At 37.1% G+C, this 22,761-nt stretch overlaps 1 protein-coding gene and 1 pseudogene across 1 annotated transcript in view; one reads left to right on the forward strand and one right to left on the reverse strand.

Annotated features, from left to right (window-relative positions):
- Positions 1-8,658, forward strand: part of LOC127444409 (limb region 1 protein homolog) — a 52,381-nt gene extending 43,723 nt beyond the window's left edge. The window contains exons 16-17 of the mRNA XM_051703775.1: positions 551-712; positions 5,009-8,658. Of these exons, the coding sequence (XP_051559735.1) occupies positions 551-712; positions 5,009-5,094 (248 nt within the window). The 3' untranslated portion in view covers positions 5,095-8,658. The remainder of the gene's footprint in view (positions 1-550; positions 713-5,008) is intronic.
- A 127-nt stretch (positions 8,659-8,785) lies between these two features.
- On the reverse strand, positions 8,786-22,145 carry LOC127439941 (RING finger protein 32-like; annotated as a pseudogene).
- Positions 22,146-22,761: the final 616 nt, after the last annotated feature.

Below are 22,761 nucleotides of genomic sequence, written 5' to 3' on the forward strand. Positions count from 1 at the left end.
TGCATTGTGGCAAATACATCTCATCATCAGTTCAAAACACACACATTTCAGTATGTTGTATTTTCACTGAGGTAATCTTGTGCCTATTAATAATTTGTTTATGTTAGTTGTGGGATAATTTATCAATTTGGAGGTCTAATTTGAAATTTGTCAAGAGTTGTAAAGTATTCCTAAAAAGTAAAATGAAACTTACCCTTTCGTAGGCCATCTAAATTGAGGCATGGTGTGATATTCCTGCAATTTTTCTGCAATTACATAGTATTTCGTAAGTGTAAACGTGTCATTTGTAAGATGCGAATATTTTTTTACCAGAAAGAAACAGAATTTACCAGTCAAGTTTTATGATTTGGTTTGGGAAATCAGATCACAGTGAATGTATAAACGGTCTGTTCTTTTGTAGTAAGGCAGCCCTTTGTACTTTTGTTGTGTTTAGAAAGCCAGTTCATATAATCTATACTGTAATAAGCCATTACTGGATGAAAATACTTTGGTCATTTTGGTATGTGTCATATTTAATGTATATATATGCTCTGTGTTTTACCCTCTACAGGAATAACAAGGTTTGATCTCTTGGGAGATTTCGGGCGATTTAATTGGCTTGGAAATTTCTACATTGTACTTTCGTATAACCTGCTATTTGCTGTGGTAACCACGTTGTGTCTGGTGCGAAAGTTCACATCTGCTGTGCGAGAGGAACTCCTCAAAGCCCTTGGTAATGTATTCTCCCTATCTTTATCCTATCACAACCCTCACCAAAAGGCTTCCTACCTACTTAGTTTGCCTTCAATTTTCCCCTGTTGAATGTCTCTCCACTCTACCTTTTACCTCATTCTCTTTCACTACTTCTCTTTTGTTCATCTATTTTCTTAAATGCAATTTAAGAGAGTATATTAATAGGGTACAATGGGGCTAAAGGCACCCCTTAAGGAAATTTAGCTTTTTTCATGGTCACAAAGTCTATCAAGGTCCATTTTTTTTTTATTTCTTTTTTTTATTGAACGTTGATAGAGCAACATAATTTGTATGAAAAGAAATAATAACGGAAGGTTGTCTTTTCAGTTTTTAAAAAATGGTGGTGAGGGAGCCTTTTACCCCACTTTTGGGGTAAAAGGCTCCCACACATGGGGTAAAAGGCCCCTAGGGGGTTTAAAGTGATATTGTGTAGATAAAGGGGCAATAATTATAGTGCCAAATTTATCAACTAATGCAAATAATTTTGAGACACCAATATGCTTTTTTGAGTAACAAATTAAAAGATGATGCTTACTCAAAATAACTACTTCAGAAAAAAGTCAACCATTTCCTGTTCATTTCAAACACATTTGGCATTTGATTACATCTCAAGTATTCTATAAACAAACTAATTTCTATTATGATTGGATCAGTCAATGTGAGCCCACTTTGAAAATGTTTCATAACAAATCTATTCACCCCACTTTAAAAAAACAATGTGTTTAATAGCCACTGCAACATGGGGGCCTTTTATCCCAAATTCTATCCTTTCACTTACTGGACAGTTATTGAAAAATGTTTGATTTAATGACCTTAAACAAAACTGAAAATGATAAATAAGTGTTTTGTCTCCAAAGAAATGTGATAATTTCAGGGATTTTCATTAGCTCCAAAAATTTGCAACATTTAAATAATACAAATCAGATCACAATCAACCTTTAGACACCACACGCAAAGATCTCATGGAACAGGAACGTTTTCCAGTGTATAGTGACAAACAGGTGTTTAGGAAAGTCCTGTGGTAGTTTTTGATGCTATTTAGTGTTTTGGGAGAAAATAAAATCAATGGAGCCTTTAGCCCAGTTGTGCCATATACATTTTTTCAATTAACAATTTTTATTGATTCACATATATGTAACTCATAAGACAAAACATATATACATAGAATCAAACTTAACCCCAACTATTACCCCTCCCAATCCCACCCTAATCCCAACAACATAACAGTGGTCTCAAATGACACAGACACACATATGCACAAAAAAAATAAAAAAAATAATTGAACAGATAAACACAACAACAATAATCACATATCCGCCCCATTTCTCCACGAACACTTTATACCTCCCTGTTCCTCTGAATATTACTTCCTCAAAGGCCGCCACCCTTCCCATCTCCGCATAGCCGAAGATACCTAAAAAAACTGAGATCTGGGGATCCCAAAATATTGAACCAAATTTTCAAAGGATCTCATCACACCACTCTCATAAAGATCACCGAGTGTATTAACCCCCTTCGCAATCCACTCCGACCAACAAAAAGGGGACTTATTAATGCATAGTTTGGGGTTTAGCCATAGGCTCGAGGCAACATTTAGATAATTATCTGAATTAAACACTCTGGACACTTTTGTCCATACTGAGTGCAAATGTGAAATAACGGGGTGTGATTGAACTTCTCTGGTTAGATTGGCAGAAAGACTTTGCAATGGCAAAATAGGAGCAAGAAATTCTTGTTCAATGCAGAACCAGGGAGGGGCTCTTTCAGGTGGAAGCGACCAATGAGCCAAATGTCTGAGACCGAACGCATAATAATAAAACAAAATCATGGGTAGGCCTAGCCCACCTTTGTCAATCGGCCTATGTAGCTTAATAAAATGTAATCTGGGGTGTTTGCCACTCCAAATAAAAGACTTCGCTATGCTCTCAAATTGCTTGAAATAAGAGAGGGGGGCATCTATCGGGAGAGACTGTAGCAGGTACTTAAATTTTGGAATACAGTTCATTTTAATAACATTAACCTTCCCAATCATCGATAAATGTAATGAAGCGCACCTGTCTACATCGCTCGAAATCCTTTTTATTAAATGGTCAAAATTAATTCTTTAACTAAATCAGACAAATTTGTTGGGAATAAATTACCCAAATACTTAATGCCCTGTTTGGGCCATTGGAAGGCGCCTGGCTGGAAGGCCATTACTGGACAGTACGCTGTCAGAGCCAAAGCTTCGGATTTAGACCAGTTGACACTGTATCCTGAGAATTTGGAAAAGGAATTAATAATTCTGTGGAGGCAAGGCATAGATCTAGTGGGTCAGAGACAAAAAACAAAATATCATCTACATAAAGCAGAAGCTTATGCGCCACACCTCCCGCCATCACCCCTGGAAAATGATCCTCCTTTCTCATCGCGGCTGCTAATGGTTCCAGGGCAAGACGGAACAATAATGGGGAAAGAGGGCAGCCTTGCCGGGTGCCCCTATTCAGAGTAAAAGAATCTGAAATCCATTTGTTTGTACCGCCGCTACTGGGTCTATAAAGTAACTTGATCCAACCAATAAACGTACTCCCGAACATATACATTTCCAAAATCTTAAAAAGATAATCCCATTCTACCATATCAAACGCCTTTTCGGCGTCAAGTGAGATGGCAGTGTCCGGAGTCTGATCATTCGCCACTGACCACATGATATTGATGAGACGCCTGATGTTATCAGAAGAGCTACGACCCTGAATATACCCCACCTGATCTATATGTATAAGAGATGTCATAACTTTACATAATCGGTTAGCCAAAATTTTAGCCAAACTTTTTACATCTAGCTGGATCAGGGAAATTGGAAGTTAACTCTTACACTCGCATGGATCTTTGTCTTTTTGAAGAATCAGATTGATCCGGGCTTGCGTCATGGTTGGCAGAAGCTTTCCATTCTTTAATGATTCCGAATAAACTTCTAACAAAAGTGGAGCCAATTCTGTAGCATAAGATCTAAAAAATTCAGCGGCAAAGCCGTCTGGCCCCGGAGCCTTAATTACCTCATCAAATTCCTCCAAGGTTATCTCAGAATCAAGAGAGTTTTTTTGCTCAGTCTTCAGTTTAGGGAGTTCTAATGGTTCCACAAAATTTCTAATATCTTCATCAGTAGACGAAGACATGGAACTATAAAGATCAAGATAGAATTCTTTAAAGGCATTATTAATATCAATGGCCGAGGTAAAAATTTCACCACCAGCAGATTTCACCGAAGGAATGGTAGAAAAAGACTCTCTCTGCTTTATATATCTAGCCAAAAGCTTCCCTGCTTTGTCCCCTGACTCAAAATATGAGTGTCTAGCCCTGAATAACCAAAACTCCACTTTCTGCAACAAAATAGTATTATATCTATATTTCAAATGGGTCAATTCTCTGAGGCCATTAGATGACATTCGGCGCTTCAGCTCTGCTTCGACACTTTTAATATTCCCTTCCAACTCCACTAGTTCTCGTGCATTGGATTTTTTGGTGAATGAGGCATACTGTATGATCCGACCCCAAAGAACTGCCTTAAGTGCCTCCCAAGCCACACCCACAGAGGATACTGAGGATTGATTTCAGTCTTTAACATTTGTTGGAAATCAGGATTTTGCAAAAGGGATACATTAAAGCGGCAGCTGTATGATTTCTTTTTCTCCATATGTGGCAACACCTCTAAACACAACAGGACGTGATCTGAGACTAAGATGTTTCCAATTGAGCAATCAACAATAGATGAAATGAGGGACTCAGATATAAAACAAATAAATATATTGATAGATTTCTTATGGACTGATGAAAAAAATGTATAGTCTCTACCAGATGGGTTCAAAAGTCGCCAAACATCTGCAAGACCAAGATTTTTACACATCCTGTGAAGTGTCAGTGTTGCTCTCGGGGGCTTACACACTTTTGCTTCACTATGATCAAGGACTGAGTCCATCAAAAGATTAAAGTCTCCTCCCAATATTATATCATGAGGGGTGCCAGCGGCTTGCAACATCCCTTCAAGATCTATAAAAAAGCCCTGATCATCAACGTTAGGTGTGTAAATATTAGCCAAAATCAACCTTTGCCCTTGAATTTCTGCTAAAACAATCATAACTCTTCCTAATTTATCTTTAATCTGTTTGAGGCATTTGAATTGTAGATGTTTATTTATTGCCCTATGCATTTTTAAAATCAGTGTTATTTAAGAAAATGGAAAAATATGTAACTTTGACCAATGTGTGTGCCATTTTTTCCCTTATCTTCTTGGTTTCAGGTCTGGATAAATTGAATCTGTCAAATTGCACAACAGATGCAGAATCGGGGAAACATGCTGCCAATGGACATCAGAAAACTCTGTGAGAATCAGTAGTGCATACACTCAAACACCTGTATGTGTATGCTTTTTAATTTTAAGAGTAGAGTAATATTCAGTCAGTGCATAAAAAAAAAAAAATGCAAAAGGGAAAATAATTAGAAAAAGGTGTAAATGTGAGTCAGATGAAACTCATTTGTGTTCAAGTCTGAGCTGAAAACCTTTTGTTAGTCTGAAATGAAGGATTTAGATTTAGCCTTCTAAAGTGTAGAATATTCAATGTCCATAACACACAAAGTTGTAGATACCACTGAAACTCAATACAGAATGCTTATATTTCTACAGTGATGATACTGATGAACCATGCAGTCTGTTTTCACAAAGATTAATGGAACTGATTTATTTTGGTTATCAAATTTTGGTTTGATTTTGATGTTTTGCATGTACATTTCAATTCAGAATGTTATTTTTTTACTGACTTGCACATCTAAAAGACCCCTTAACTGCACCCTATTAATGAGGTATTATCATTTAAAGGTTCATGACCTAAAAGTTACAGTTTTGTGAAAACCTAACTTAAGTTAATTTATATACATATTCATTTCAGAATTTACTGATTCAAATGCAAATGATGCAATTTACAAGATCAGTTCATAAAAATCACATCTACTAACAAAGTGTGATTTTTTTACAACAGGATAGCTATTCCTATATAGCTGTCAAATTTCTTGCTTTAATTCCAAAATGTTAAGTTTTGTCATCTGAAACCTTGTTATTGTGTCTCTGCTATTGAATATGTTTACATACACTTGTAAATATGATCAGCTATATGTTAGGCATAAAAGAGGAAAGAAGCATTATTTTACTGTGACTATTAGGGTTTGTTGGATGTGACAGAATTAAGTATTGGGAATTGACAAGGAAACTCTCAAAACACGTGCCTTATTCAAAATATTGGCATATTCTGGGGAGTATTGAAATGTTAAACACAGCTGAGGAGTCTACCTGCCAAAATGTCTTCTTGCACTGCTACTGTTTTAATCTTATTCCTATCAGTAGGCAGAGTTCAGCACATTATGGGTTCGAGTCACTAGCAACAACCAACGATACTGCTTAATATTATTAGTATTCTAATTATTGTGTGTTTTCAAGGATTGGTTACAGCAGATCGTGTTTAGAAATTAGGAATCATGGATTGTTGTGTACTATAGTCTAGAACTCAGTTCTCTGTTGTCACAGTGGTAAAATGCACCAAATAATTGTTTTCAGTTGATGGGACACAATGTTAGAATAAGCTTTCTGTTCTTAAATCTGCTGCTACTTCCTCGACAGCCTCTGATACTATACAACTATGCTACACATTCTATGTAAATTGATACAGGTTTTTCCCTTAGTGGGAGAGCATATAACGTACTTCCTTTGAACTTGGTAATTGCTGCAGTGCTTTTTAAAGATCTATATATTTGCCTTATTTCAATGGAGCATTACTAGCGGACAAGAAAACAGCCTTTAAACATCTAGTGTGTCCCTCTGAAGCTGCTTTGCTTTTTGCAAATGCCAGATTATTATATCCATGAATATTGAATTTAAAGGAATAGTTCACTCAAATTGAGAATTTTCATTGTTGGGTGAACTATTCCTTTAAATTTGTACAATTCAAATTGTACAATGTTTTTTGTTCACTCTCATGCTCTTTTTCTTTTTTTTTTTTTTTTTAAGGCCAGTTTAGCCTGTTCAGCCTAGTGGATTACTGGTGTACGTAGATCAGAAGCTAAATACTTACATTATGTAGATTCATATGTAGAATGGCTGGGGACACAGGACTGCAGAGCCAGATCAAGCTATTACACGCATATTAAAGTTTATTGTGTGATGATGCAAAATGAATGTGAAGTCAGAGCTGAGTCGGCATGTAAAAAGCAACAGTGAAGGGTCTCCTTAGTAGCTTTGAAATACAAAGAAGTCATAGAAACATGTAAATTCGTCTCCCCCTTTTTCTCCTTTTTTTTAACTTTTATTTTAATTTTGTCTGAAAGTTACTGAGCATAGAGTTGATTTTATGCTCAGTGTCCAGACATTCCCATTCTGACAAAAACCAACAGGAAAACTGTTTTGGCCATTCCTGACATTTCTGTTACTCTGCGACTAAGAATGTACTATAGAATGTAGATATGAAACAGGCTCTTATTCTCATTCATACTATGCTATTTGTGGAAAAGGCCAGAAAATGTGTTACTCAGCATTTGTTTATTGGGAGAAGAAAAAAAAAATCACCTCTGGTGCCTTAAATGGGCTTTTTAGGCTTTTTCAGTTTTCATCTCCTTTTGTCCAGTATTGAGGAGGCAAACTGTGCATGTGTGAGAGGTGCAAATGAGTGAAAGAGTGAGAGATTGTGTGTGTACCTTTTTATTGACCGATTCGCTGTGAATCCCTCATGTGATTGTCAATAACATGGCATACCAAAATGATAGGAAATATTTTTAACTCGAACTGGCCAAAGGTAAATAAAATATCAGGGCACTGATCTGGAATATTGATATTGAAAAATAATTTTAAGAAATAGATTTCTGCAACTTTGTAAAGTTAAAGGATTCACACGAGGCACAAGCCTATGGAAAGGTCATTAAAAAATGACACTTCAGTGGGTTCTATGGTTCAATATGATGCATTTTGGGGTGTTTTTAAAATAATAAATTAAAGAAGTTACATGTAAAATATGTATTTTCTTCCTGTTGATTTGCACAATCAAATGTTTAAAGGGGGAAAAGTGTATCATGTTAATAATTGTGCCATTGAAATGAGCCCATATTTGTTGTTTTTTACAGTGCGTAATCAAATTTTAATGTCACTTCTGTATGCACAGTCTTTGTTATGCCAGAACATCCTGTGTCATTAATACTGTCTGTGGACATAATTAAAATTCTACTCCTTTAAATAAATTTATTTATTGGGGGATGTTGCTGTGCAAGGCTTCACAACTGGTCTTACCTTTTACATTGCGCAAGGGCTGGTGTGTCAATTACTGTTTTAGGTTTTGCAAAACAAAGGCATTTGCAGTGATGTATTAGAATTAACAGTGAAAAAAAAAAAAGAATCCTGTTCATTCCATATTCTGTTTTTCTGTTCAAGTGTCTTGAATCCTCTCTTAAACTCATCTTCTTTAGGACACATTCTCCTTACAAGAGCAACAAATGAATAAACAACAGAGTGAAGCTGTGTTATATTTTGATATATCTGTCTTATTCTTTAACTCTGGCAGATAGAATGTGGCCTACAGTACCTACACACCAAAACAGCTTGTTCTTGTTCGTTCATCATAAGCTAAATGTCCATACTGTGCAGCGACCAGTCTCATTTGAGTTATCACTCTGTAGAAGGAACTTCAGCTACAGGGAAAAGCTACTTTTTCTTAATTCTGTTCTTGCCTGTTTCTTCTATTACATGTTTGAATGTATTTTCAGAATGTTCATCTTACCCATTTGGTGTGTTTAAGAAATTGCATTGTTTATGGTGTTTGCAAAGCAAAATGTTCAAATTCTCGTTTGTTTACTTTGTATTCCTCTGCAGTTTACAGTAAAGTTTGTGATCCTGTGGTTCTTATTCTTTTTCTACCTGCTTGTCAGTATTATTTACTTTGTACTAACACTGTGATTTATGGAGTAAAACTTTCAGTCCTATATGTGATCTGCTTTACGGGAAAACTTTGACTACTGATTTAGCTTTTAAGATGTAAAAAAGATTTATATTTTCTGTATCATGATCCACATGACACAAATTCATACTTTCCCTGGGAGAAATTTAATCTTATAAATGCACACCAAAATATGTGGTCTATCATAAATATACTGAGCATGAATTGTAAACAAGCATTTTGGTGTAGCGTGACCTGCAGAGAAAACGTGGGTTTCACCTCTTGGAACAAATGCTCAAAGGCCCGCAGACAGGGTTCATGGAAGAGATGGGAACAAGACAATAATAGGACATTTCTGCCTTCCTTCAACATGCTATTGTGTGTGTTCAAGGAGTTCAGGCAAATGGGGTAGTCCTGAATGCCTCGTTGGACAGCCTGGAAAAGAATATAATTTGTTACTCCTTAACAAATAGTAGTAACAGTTTCTAGGAGACTGTGATAAAAAAAAATAAGTAATTGCAGCACCAAGGAATAGCCTCCTATTAGAAAACATATTGGTGGAGTAATCAGTCATGTATAGTGAAACAAGTAAAACAATTACTTGGATTTTGTACTCCAAAAATTTTGCATTTTAAACTCTTTTGGGAGAATGATACTGAAAATGCTAAAAAAATACATAGATGCCCTTGCTTTCAATGAGATATAAAGATGTTAACCACATAATATACTGTATTCCATACAAGTATCCATTTACTTATTTTACCCATGGCCTTTTAGGATCAAACATTTCTGCATGATGTCCAATTAGCTGTTAACGGGGGTGTGCACAACCACCATAAAAATGTGTTGTCATGGAGAATTCATGACATTTAAGAGACTATAACCATTCAAAATACATAATGATTTATGCTAGTCTGATACTGGTAATTAAGATGCCTGCTACTGAATCAGTTGCTGTATTGTATTACAAATAGACAAATGATCATTGCTTATGATTGGACAGATGTTGCCATCATCTTTGACTTTATTACATTTCATTAATACTGTTTGAAAATTCCAAATAAATTCCACTTATATTAATGCTGATGCTTTTAATTATAAATGCTATTGCTGGTGCTCTGGAGAAAGCTTGAATGATACAATGAGTCAGAGTCGCATTGTTAGGGGTCCCCTGAACAATTTTCTGTTACTTTGTTCTTAATCATCAAACAACATTCGTCTGTTTAGTCCGTGTAATCTGACTGTATTTACAGTACATGAGGATCATTATGTGTGTAATTTTGTTAATGGGCTATTTTATTAATGAACCTCTTGCTTTCTATAGTCCACTGAAATGCTGACCTTCAATTCCATGCTCTGTGAAATTAACAAACATATGCACATTAACACTCCCTCTTATGTTAGAGTGTTTTCCTGTTACATTATCAGGGGGAAATGATTAGCAGATTTTTGATGGCTGAGTGCAGCTTATATCACAGTTTAAGTCCAGTTGAGTGTAACAGAAAATAGCTGTGCAGCCATAATCATTAACTGACTGTCAGCTTCCGTTATTCAGTTAAACAGGCCAATTGCTTTGCACTGGAAAATTTCATTTCAGTGTTCATTCTGTTTGCCTGGGTGGGAAAGGGTAGGTTCTGACTTTAACTCTTAGCTTTGGGACTCTCAAGATATATGCCCGACCTCTCATTTAGAAAGGAGCATTTCCTTTTCAGAGGATCGCTGATCATTGGCTGCCTCAACCCAATAACAATGAGGCCATTGAAATGACAAACCTGTTTTCGACGTGCATGTAATGAAAGGCTAGGCATGCATTATCAGAACAGCTTGTGTTTTTTAGTAAACACAGTGGATTATTTCCACTCATTCATTAGCAAGGTAAACAATAATCTCATGGAGGGTTTGATACTGTTGAATTGGAACATCTGTGCCGCCAACACGGCATGAGTGTTCTGAGACAGGTGGTGGCACGTTGGGCAAAGGGCAGGACTGAGAACGACTGCAGAGAGGGATTAGAGGCATTGATGAGCTGCTCTTTGATAAAGGCACATTGGTATTTCAGTCTACGTCTGTGTGTGTAGGTGAAGGAGCAGTGCCATTATCAGAACAAACCTTCTCTTGAGCTTCCAGCCAGTTCTTATCCTCCATTTCAGAAACACTCGTGTACTTATTGTCAAAACGGCACAGGATATTGTGGCTCATGGCCACTGAACGATCAATATCATTCAGGAATGCTTCCACGTCTGTGCTGCATGACTACACCAAGTTGTCGTTAATCTCCTAAAACTGATTAAGGAAATAAATGACATGAAAATGGGTTCCATTTAGACATAAAGATGCAAACAAATGTTCCATCATAACAAAAATCAATTCTGAATCTTAAACTCACAATGAAAATCTGTTAACAGGCAGATGGATCAATAGCAATATAAATGGGTGTACACGAAAAACATTTTCCAGAAATGGGCCTAAAAATGAAAAAGAATAGTTCACCCAATAATGACAATTCCAAACCCCTATGACTTTCTTATACAAGAAGCTGCATTTTTGTTAGTGCTAAAAACAATGCATGTTTTGCATAAACATGTATGGCATTGTGAACAAACCTCTTTCATAACGCTCATGAACGTGCACCAGACATCAAGATTTTTACTGAAAAATGACTTCAATTTTGGGTTGTTTCTCACCAAAACCTATTATATGCCAATACTTGTAAAGCTTTAAAGATATGTGTTAACTGTCATTGTACTGAGAAGACAGACTGGGATATTTATAAATTTCTTTTCCATTAGTGTAGTCATATGTGTTTGGAACGACATGAGGGTAAGCATATTATGATAGAATTGTATTATTTATGTGAACTATTTCTTTTAAAAGAATATTCCAGGTACAATACAAGTAAAGCTCAATTGACAGCCTTTGTAGCATAATATTGATTACCACAAGAATCAATCCCTCCTTTTCTTTAAAAAAAAGAAAAAAAAAAAAGACAACAATTTAGGCTACAGTGAGGCACTAATAATGAAAGTAATTAGAGGGCCTATTTTTGGAGGGTTTAAAGGCAGAAATGTGAAGCTTGTCATTTTATAAAAGTGCTTACATTAATTCTTCTGTTAAAACTTGTGTATTATATGAGCTGTAAAGTTGTTTAAATCGTTTTTACAGTCGTTTTAAGGTTTTAGAGTTTAGGCGTTACAACATCATGGTAACGACGTTGTAAAATTGGATATAACTTTACACAGAAAAGGTTAATAAGCAATTTTATCACACTAAAATCATGTTAACGCATATTGTTTACGACTTGTGGCAATACTTTTAAAACAGTGAGCGTTTTAACATTTACGGATTGGCCCCCATTCACTTCCATTATATGTGCCTTAACCCAGATTTATGCTATTTTTTAAAGAAAAGGAGGGACAAGTCAAAAGAAATTTTTGTCCTAATCATCAACACTATGCCACAAATGCTGTCGATTGAGCTTAACTTGAACCCAGAATATTGCTTTACTCATGCACAGGTACACACACACACACACTGTAGCACTGTATGACATCAGTGGTTTCTTTGTAGCTTTATTTGATCAGTAATTAAGCAGTCATTAAGCATTCCGAGGATTTCAAACGTAGACCATCTTAAAGGACAAACAACACGTGGCAGTTTGAACTCTGCCTCCTTGCATTCTGAGAAAAGACTGGGTAGGTGCAATCAATCTTAATGTTACCAATTTACCTTTTTAATATGTTTACTTTTGTTATTTACCTGAAGAAAAAAGTAAAATGGGGACTGGCTGATTGAAAACCTATCTAAAAGTAAAGTGATAACTACATTCTCTCTCCTTTCTTCTTTTGTCCAATTTTGTTTGGCTGGTTAACAGCTTCCTGCTGTTCCAAAGGTCAAAAGAAATCTGGGACAAACACTAGAAAAACATTATCAACCCAATGACTAGAAACATCCCAAATTATCTACACAATAAAGAACCTTAACCGAGACCTGACAGTTGCTGCCTCACTAGACGGTAACCTTTGCTTTCCCTGGGCTAATGCATGGGGACTTTTGTATAGGCTAATGAGGGGGCTGCAGGGACAGACGTCTGTGTCAGCAAGGTCCCTGACTAACAGCTTTTAACCACTTTCACCAGCTATCAGTATCCTGCACTCTGAAGGGTCAAAGGCTGCATGAAAACAAGAAAGGAAAATAAGTTCCAGTTTAAAAGCCATTTTTGATCAAACAAACAAAGCAAAGCTTTAAGATAGCTGTTTTAGCCTTAATTTTTAATCTTTTTCTAATTTAGTAGAAAATTGAATTATTTGAATTAAAATTTAAATAATAGCCTGAACTATATTTTTGGTTTAGAATTTTTAACAGGGACATAACTTTGGCAGACTTTTAATTTTGCTGAAACTTGAACATTATTTCCAGCAGAAAAGTTCCCTGTTCTCAGGGCCGGATTAACCATATGGGCAACTGGGTATGTGAGCAGGGGCACCATCTGCAGGGGGCAACATGCAACTAGGCATGTGATGGTATTTGGTTATATGGTATATCACGGTAATTGACATGCACGATATTGGCTGTGTCTCGTTTGGAAGGCTGCATGCTAGGTAGGACACGTCCTTTGAAGGCTGCAGTATACCGACCTTTGTAGGACAAACGGAAACGGAACGTAACATGGTTGTTATGACAGCATGCCACTCTTTAACAAGTGTGAGCGCTTTGAGTAAGAAGGGAACAAAACCCCTCTGGAAGGGAATGTATGAGGTACATTTTAGGTGAGTTATAATGATGTAAAGAGAAAAGAAAATAGATTTTGCAAGTGTACTTTTAGTCTAATATTTTAATTATATTAATATATAATTAAAATATACAATTAATATATACTCTGCACCCATCTACTGAGGTACTTCAACTTGGGAATTAACATTCCTTGCATTTGAACATCATATTTACGGGCAAACTGGCGTCATTTTTTTAGACATTTCTACTGAAGCAAAGGATTGTGGGTTGTGAGTGCCCATGAAGGATACAACTCATGCATCCTCCGAATTCCTGTGAAAGAAGGTCGCATTCGAAGGCTGCATTCGAAGTGTTCTACTCGCTTTTCTGAAACGAGACGGCCTCGATGATGTATGCGGCCAACAGATGCAACCTCCGGAGGACGCAGCCTTCCAAACAAGACACAGCCAACGTTATCGTTGGCACTTCAATATACTGTAGACAATTCTAGATAACCTTTTAGGCAAATTGTTTAGATTTGTCTGATCGCACAGTATTTTTTTATTCCATCAATGTATCAAGATTCACAACACTTCGTGTACGTGGCACAAATGACACATGCGCACTCTGATTTAAACAAACCAACATGGACTAGAAGCATGGCTGAAGGAGGAACGCGGCTGACACTTTATCCTCCTACTAATAGGGTTAAGTCGTAAATGGAAGTATTTAGGGTTCCATAAAAATGCAAAGGGATTGTTGGTTGAAGATGGTTTCCCTTTATGTAAAACACGTGGCAGAAAAGTGGCAGGGAAACATGGGAACACCTCCAACATGTTCGCTCATCTGCAGGACAATCATTCCATTTAATTCAGCAAGATAAAGGTAAGTTGTGACAGTTCTGCTAGTTTTTCCAAACTGTTTTTGAAAACTGAGAGACAACTAACTAAGTGACAACTAAGATGACAAAGAAAGTGAAATGTTGTTGCCATTTGCAGATAATGTGCCCGAAGATTAGTTTGCTAAAACTCCGCTAGCTACACAGTAATGTTTGCATCTTGTAGTAACAAATAAAATACAGTTGGAATCAGATAATACTAGGTCCTGAAATTAATAATGGTAATGTGGCACAATGATGAATTCAGTATTAATTTCAAGTTGGAACACCACGCAATCGTACATTGCCATACAGTGTGAGTGAACTTGCAGTTATTAAATTTGTAGCTATAAATAGTAAACTATTTATTAAGAGAACAACAATTAAGTTTGTTCATTGTTCATCCCATTTTTGTAATGTAATTCAATACCATGATAATACCATATACCATAATAAAAGCTTCAGCAATTATGTGAAAATCTGATACCGTCACATGCCTACATGCAACAAAAATATTTGAATTGTCTAAGGTCTGTTTTTACTCCTCTTTTACTTGATTATGATTTTAAAAATGCTTTTATAGATACTGCTGAGGCGGATTTCCATTCACAATTATGAATCGTTGCAATTATCAGTTTTTATTTAAACTGTCTATCCAGTTTAAAAAATGTTTCCAATGAGACAGAGAAGTTATGGGATTTGAATGTGGATGAAAGGAGGATTCGGTATTCTGAGCCATCAAGCGCCCCCTGCAGGAAGAAAACTTTGGTCTCATAGGACACAGTCATAGGACACACAATATGTGTTCATGCCAAGGGGCACTAAAGTGTCTAATCCAGCCCCTGCCTGTTCCCAATATATTTCCAGGGTTGGGGGGGTTACTTCTGAAATGTATTCCACTACAGATTACAGAATACATGCTGTAAAATGTAATCTGTAATGTATTCCATTAGATTACTCAAGGTCAGTAACATATTCTAAATACTTTGGATTTCTTCTTCAGCACTGGTAGATATTTTTCACTTGTTTTGACTATAAAGATTCTGCCAGTACAGTAAGACAAAATACACATGTTAAAAATACATTCTCTGAAAAACCAATCAGTTATTCAGTGTTGTTTCTAAAACAAGATAAATCTAATTGATCTTGTTTTAAGGATTTTTAGATGTTTATACAGGAAAACAATTCAAAACTTATTATCAAGAATATGATTTTTGACCTAATATCAAAGGTCTTACTAGAAAAAAAGAAATTATGATTCAACATGAATTTTCATGATAAAAAAATATGATCGTGCCTAGTAACGTGCATAAAAAGATGAAAATCTATGAGGTCCCCAGCCCCCCCTTAGACCCAGTCTTGATCCTCATAGACGTCTATGTCTTTACCTGATAGCACATTTTTTCCTATAGAGCCGAGCACCATCATATATCACTCTCGTCTCATACTGTTCCTTCCTGCACATAGGGCAACTCTTCCTGCCTGAGCAGTTTTCAAAGGACCCCAGACACAGCTAAAATTAGAGAATAAAAGGGACTAAATCACTAAGAATCATTTTTTATTATGTGGAATTAAGGCCTTCATACCAATTGATTATGCTGGAAGAATCTGTGGTGACTTACTTTGTGAAATACATGGGAACAGGAAAGTAAGACCTGTCCAAAACAGGGCATACATAATATTAATAATCACACAAAGATCATGAAAAACACTTCTTATTTGCTGCAACTAGCTGGCAATTAGAGGTACTGCACTCTTATTATATTTTTATTCTGCATATTTTGTCTTTATCCTGATAAAATATGTGCTAATTTTGTGTTAATGATAAATTATTATTAATCAAAATATGTTTGCTTTGGAATTTACATTTTAGTAATATTTTATGTTTTTGTAACCTCCCTACCTTTTTTACATTGTGATCTTATAAACACACACACACACACACACACACACACACACACACACACACGTTGGTGCAGCTATCCTTATGAGGACTCTCCATAGACATAATGATTTTTATACTGTACAAACTATAGATTCTATCCTCTAACCTTAACCCTACCCCTAAACCTAACCCTCACAAAAAAACTTTCTGCATTTTTACATTTTCAATGGAACATCGTTTAGTATGTTTGTTTTTTTTTTAAGCGATTTAAATTATGGGGACACTAGAAATATCCTCATAAACCACATTTATACCATAATACCCTTGTAACTACCAGTTTGTAACCTAAAAAAAAGTCCTTGTAAACCACTTAAACCTGCCCACATACAGTACAGACACACTCAAACTAATATTTATATGTGACTAAGGCAACTGTTTTCTCTGTTGCTGGTCATTTTTGACCAGCATTCTTGAAGAGACTGGCATCTTAAAAGGGGATCGGGAAGTTGTAAATGGCTGTTTGGCCTTTCGCACTGACCTAACTGATTGCTACATCATTCATGATACAGTTGAGTTCCAAGACATTATGGGTAAATTTGTAGAGGTGTTTGCATAGTTTATAGAACACAGGGCCCTAAAAAGTGAGTGTTCGCATGTGAAGGAAAAAGTAAGGGCGTCTGTTGACTGACTGAACATGGGAAATGTATTGCAGGAACTTTGTGAAAACAGCATACCTGAACAATTACAGCTAGATAGTTGACATGTGAAGGTAAAAAAGGAAGAAGTGGACTTAAATGAGGAACACAGGGAAGGTTGAGTCCTCCCAAGAGCAATCATGGCTGGTTATTTTTAAGTCATTTAAAGACATTTTTATTTGTTTAAAAGTCATTGTTCATTGGGGTCTATTAAAACATTTCCATAATTGTCTTCACACTTCAGTGTTTCTTAATTAACATCAATCTAATATGAAATTGCAAAGTTTCTTAGTTGCGAAATGGATCAACATACATTGTACATCAATATCTAAATAGTATATCAAGCATCAGTTTTTAAGTGCAATTACCTGAGGTTGCAGATGAAACTCCTCCCTGCATATTTCACAAGTCAGGGCCGAGTCTCCTTCCTGGATGGACCTGGCTTTAACCTCTGTCCACTCTTCTGCTGTTAGTCTCCTTGAGGGAGCAGTCACCAGGCCCATCCTCTGAGCTTAATAACAACCACCACCATCATTATTCTCACCATTATTAACAAATAAACACCACGATAAAGCACAATGACCACAGCCTACCAAGAGTCAGAGGTGGACGGGCAGCATCTAGCACATATTCTTTCTCCTCTAGCTCCTGTGTTTGCACAGCATCTCTGACTGTCTGCCTTGTGCTTTGGTTTTTGTGCCTCCTACTACCATGGGCAGCTCGACAGGAAACCTCTGACGCAGGGAGGTTGCAGGGGATGTTTCCTACAGAAATGTTCAGTGTAATATGGTCCTGTAGTGCTACAGCTGCAGAGTCAGCCTCCCACTCTCTGCTTTACAGCTGAATCCCTATGGAACATTGAGCTGTTAAGCTCAGTAAATACATTACAGAAGCCAATTTAAACACTTGAGACTGGGAAGTTTTTCAGTGTCTACTGTTGTTATACTTAGGCTATGCTTTCATTCAATTACATGCACAATTTGTTGCCAAACTAAATTTTATAACTTTAATAGAATGTTGAAAAACTGTGCTGAGTTCTGTGATATTGATATGCAAAGTCTGTTAATTTGTGACTGATAATGTGTCACTGAGCTTATGCCTGTGTCCCTTATTTTATGGTAAGATTACATGTTGTTACATTTGACATTGCATCATATTAGAGGGATGTATAAGTACCATAACAATGGTAGAAGACATGATGATGATTATAATCATTATTACATCATTTACATAAACATGAATGAACTAGACGAGGCAAGGCTCATCAGATTCATGGCGGGTTCACACATCCTCCGTGAGCGGTGCAGTCACATTGGACGTTCACATTGGCCGTGTCTCTTCCCCGAGAAAATAAAGTTACCTATGGGGTCCTACGCCACATTTTTCCTTTTAAGGTCATCATAAGCTGAGGTTATTGCTGCTTCAAGGACAACAGCGGGCAGTCATGTGCACTTCATTTTTATCAGCACACTTGGTTGTGATTGGGTAATGTTGTGTCTATACTGTACACCTACGTATATACACAGAATGTCAAAAGGTCCGGCAGTTTATTAATTCTTTCCTTTATTCAGTTGTTTTATTCAGTTTACTTGCATGCGGACATATAAATTGTAGTGTACTATAGGTTCGGTTTGAATAATTTTGATTTGCTTTTGTGTCTTTTCAATAATCTCCTGATTATTTTAGTGTTGTACTGCATCCAGTACCGCTGAGCTCAGCGTGAGCCACGATGCAAAAATAGGCTCAATGCCGAAACTATCCGCTCACTGCCGCATCAGGGATGCGTCACCTCACGCTTTTATTGTAAACGGTGTCATCTGTTAATATGGGTGCCGAAACGAAAATGTGCCGCTCACGGAGGATGTGTGAACCCGGTGTCAGATCTGGTTACTTCGCTCAGAGCAGGGCACATCATATTAAAGTGTCATGATTGGGCATCTTGTACACTGAAAAGTGATAACCTGCAATTGTTATGTTTAGGATCTATTCCTACTTGATGAAACCCATAAACTTACTTTCATTGGTGTAACCTAAATTGACAGGTAAATTTATTCTGATTTAAAACTTTTTGGAATTGAATAAAACATATTAATTTAGATGTTATCACATGAAGCACTCACTGTACTGTGTAGCATTTTAAGTCATTATTATGTTTGTTTGCTGGCTAGTTACACCATTAATGTATCTAAATGTCCCACAGAGATAAAAATACACACAGTAGAGCTAACAAGAACTTGCGAATGTCAATGTGTCATCCAAGAGTTTTTTTGCGACAAAAAGTGTAGCGTATCAAAAAGTTTACCGATATAGCTGATGGAAACGCAAATTATCGCTAACATTTCACAAGTGTTGACATCATATTTTTCCGTTTAACTCTAGTGCATAAACTCTATGTCGATACTTCAGATGTTGCGAAAAACTGGTTTGGAAACACTTTTTGTCGAGAAAATTGGCATGTTCTAAAAAATGTAATGTCACATGACAGAATTCACCATAATCGTTAGCATGTGTTAATCATGACGACAACGTATACATCCTTGAAAGGCAATTTATTATACGTTGAAGTGAAGTTGAAGTTACTCGCAATGTAAAACATTTCGATTTTGAAAAATTTAGAGAATTGAGAATTAAATGTCGGCTCAATTAAAGACATGCAAATAATTGAACAAATCATAGTAAACGAAAAACCGTCTACGCATGCGCAGCCTGACAGTACAGTACGTTCGAAAGGTGAATGTACGTACATGTTGGACCAGAGCTGGGAACGCGTCGCGTTGCGTCGCGTCGCGCAGAGCCGAAGTCGTAAGACACGAATGACGTTGGTCCTAAGAGAAGAGACGTCATCTTGAGTTTCATCAAGCGAGTGGTGAGTATCGAGTACTAACTGCAGCTCTCATTCTGTGACTTTAACATAATGTAGACTACATTACGAAAGGAATTGTGTTAGCTATATGGATTATTGTAGTGTATTGGTTCACTCTCCACACGTTTTATACTCACCAAGTACTTACATTATCAGTGGCGCCTGCAGCTGTACACACTGTGTGTACCGCTACTACTCACCTGAGAAACATTTACTCTCAGAATATTTCACCAATCATGAAATGTGTCCCGTATTTCTGTTGGCTGTTTAAAAGAACGAACAATGCCCAATTTATGAATGAATAATTCTTTTGAGTCTGTTCTTTTCGGTGAATTGGCCAAACGGGCTAAGAAAACTGTCTGAATCGATTCGTGATTCAGTACAATTATGAGCTCTCTCACTGAATCACTGGGAACGGATTACCACACAGTAAAACAATATACAGTAACAGTATATTTACGAATACAGCGCTGAATACAGTGGAAATGTACCAACAGTCAACTGAAACAAAAGTCTGTCTTTTTGAGAGGTAACTTTGAGAAACTTAAGCTGTTCAAACTGAATGTGTTTTTGCTAGTGCTGTTTCAATTGTTTTCTATATAAACATTCGCTAGATGGATGTCTTTTGACAACTGTGTCACGTTTCACTGTGTTTTTAGCATCTCTCACAGGAGCGCTGCATTTTTAGACGCTGTCAAGTTAAAAATAATTTCTTCAACTGATAAAAACGCGTCTGAGACCCCTGTGTTCTGCTCTATTCGTTGTGGTGCGTTTTGCTTTTTATAGCGCGAGAACGCGTCTGTCTGAACAGTTACTGGAAGAAATGTTTTAGCCAATAGTTACAGGAATGCTACTCATACTTGAGAAAATAAATGCTTATCTCAAAGTCACCAGAACTGAACGCCTTGGTGTTGTTTTTGAAAAAAAAAACAAAAAAAAAAACAAAAAAAAAATTCTAGGGGAGCATGTAGGGGAGAGTATGTTGTCACACTTTTCACTCTTTCTTACATTGACTGGGCACAATACAATACAATGGTATAAATGTCATACCAAATGAAAGAAAGAGGTCTTGGGTACATATTTTGTATTCATTACATATTATCTTATTTCAGTACAGAGTTGGAGACAGTTAAATACAGTGTGCGCACTTGTGACAACTTGGCTCATCAGCGGGTAAATTGTCACACTAAGTTGGGTAAATTGTCACATTGGATTATCAACAAATAAAAACACAACTACTTAATTGTGTATATAGATTTTTTTTTTATTTCAAATTCAAAACCAAATTCAGCATCATTAAAGAACTCAAAACAACAATCAATCATCTGTAAATAACAACAACAACAACAACAACAAAAAAAACAACACTTACTTATCTGACTAATCATACTCATCTTCTGAGTTACAGTTCTGGCACAAACAGATTGCCTAGCCTGAGGTGCAGTCATCATGGGCCCATTTGTTGCACCTCACACACTGCACCCAAGTCTCCTTTGGGTGGCTGTTTGAGAATGACTCCACACAGATGAGGCAGAGGCACTCCTCTTCATCTGATGATGACTCGTCTTGGATTTTTCTGTTTTGAACTGCCTTCTTGTTCTTTACAGATCCAGATTTTGACTCCCCCCTTTGCTTCCCTTTCTTCTGAAACAGACATTTGCTAAATTGTGCCTTATTCTTTTCCATTTCTAGAGCCTGCTTCACTGGTGTGTCAGTTAGAATTGCTATTTTGCACCGTTTTCTTCCTTTGCAAGTTTTTTTTCAGGGACCAGCTTTTGGATAGGGCCAGATGTCCTCTGGAGTTGGTAGACTTGTGTCAGCACTGACACTGCTTAAAAACGGTGAGCTGATGTTAGCATAGGAATTGGGCAGGTCTGGGTCTGAGCTCATTGCAGGAGAGGCTGGGCTGGTACCTGGCATGGCTGGATTGGTGCTGGGGCCTGGCATGGCTGGATTTGTGCTGGGGCCTGGCATGGCTGGATTGGTGCTGGGGCCTGGCATGGATGGGTTGGTGCTGGGGCCTGGCATGGCTGGGTTGGTGCTGGGGCCTGGCATGGATGGGTTGGTGCTGGGGCCTGGCATGGATGGGTTGGTGCTGGAGCCTGGCATGGCTGGGTTGGTGCTGGGGCCTGGTATGGCTGTGTTGGTGCTGGGGCCTGGTATGGCTGTGTTGGTGCTGGGGCCTGGTATGGCTGGATTCTGAATTGGGCGATCCGTAACATAAGATGGTGCAAACTGTTGTTGGCACAGCTGCCTGACTTTCTACTTCTGTGGGAACCTTTTGACAATACCGAATAAGAGTGCGGTAATTTATGCCAAAATCCCCCGCTGTACTCCTGATTGATTTACTTTGCAACTTCACCTGCCTCACTGCCTTTAACATATTATCAGGTGGTGTGCTGCCATTCTCCGTCTTTCTTTTATAATTTCTAACCATCTTTCTTTCTTCACCTGTGACAACATGCCCCAAAGTCATTGAGACAACTTACACGAAATTGACATGTGCTAATGTTAGCTAAATCTCAAAGTTAGCTCAACATAGGACTGCAGCTAAAGTAGACTCTTAAATATTTCCTCTATTCAGTACAAAAATATAATTTTGAACATTCATACCTAACAAAGTTTTATTACATAAAATGTAATGTCATTTTTTTTACTTTTGCAGGTGAAAAACAAGAAAATTGTGTTCGCCACAGAATAGTGACTTTGACCACATGTGAACAGGAAGTTAACCATAGAACATGTTGTCACACTAAGTAGCTATTTGATTTTTGAGATAGCAGCTCTTGTGGTGGAGGAATGAAGAGTGTGACAACTTACCCTGTTCTCCCCTACATATAAAGTTCACTTAGGCAGATTTCTGTGCGTACCCTAAGAATAAATCCTACAGGCGCCCATGTACATTTTACACTATATTTTGCCAAATTACTATAATTCCATGCTCTCAGTGGTTTCATGGTAAACTTTTCATTTCCAAATCAATCCCATTCTTCTGCAATAGAGTTCTGTCAGTTTAAACTGCCGAGCCTTATTTTGTGAGGAAAATGGAAATT

This window comes from Myxocyprinus asiaticus, chromosome 1, assembly GCF_019703515.2.
Source record: "Myxocyprinus asiaticus isolate MX2 ecotype Aquarium Trade chromosome 1, UBuf_Myxa_2, whole genome shotgun sequence".
In the NCBI taxonomy this organism is placed as follows: Eukaryota; Metazoa; Chordata; class Actinopteri; order Cypriniformes; family Catostomidae; genus Myxocyprinus; species Myxocyprinus asiaticus.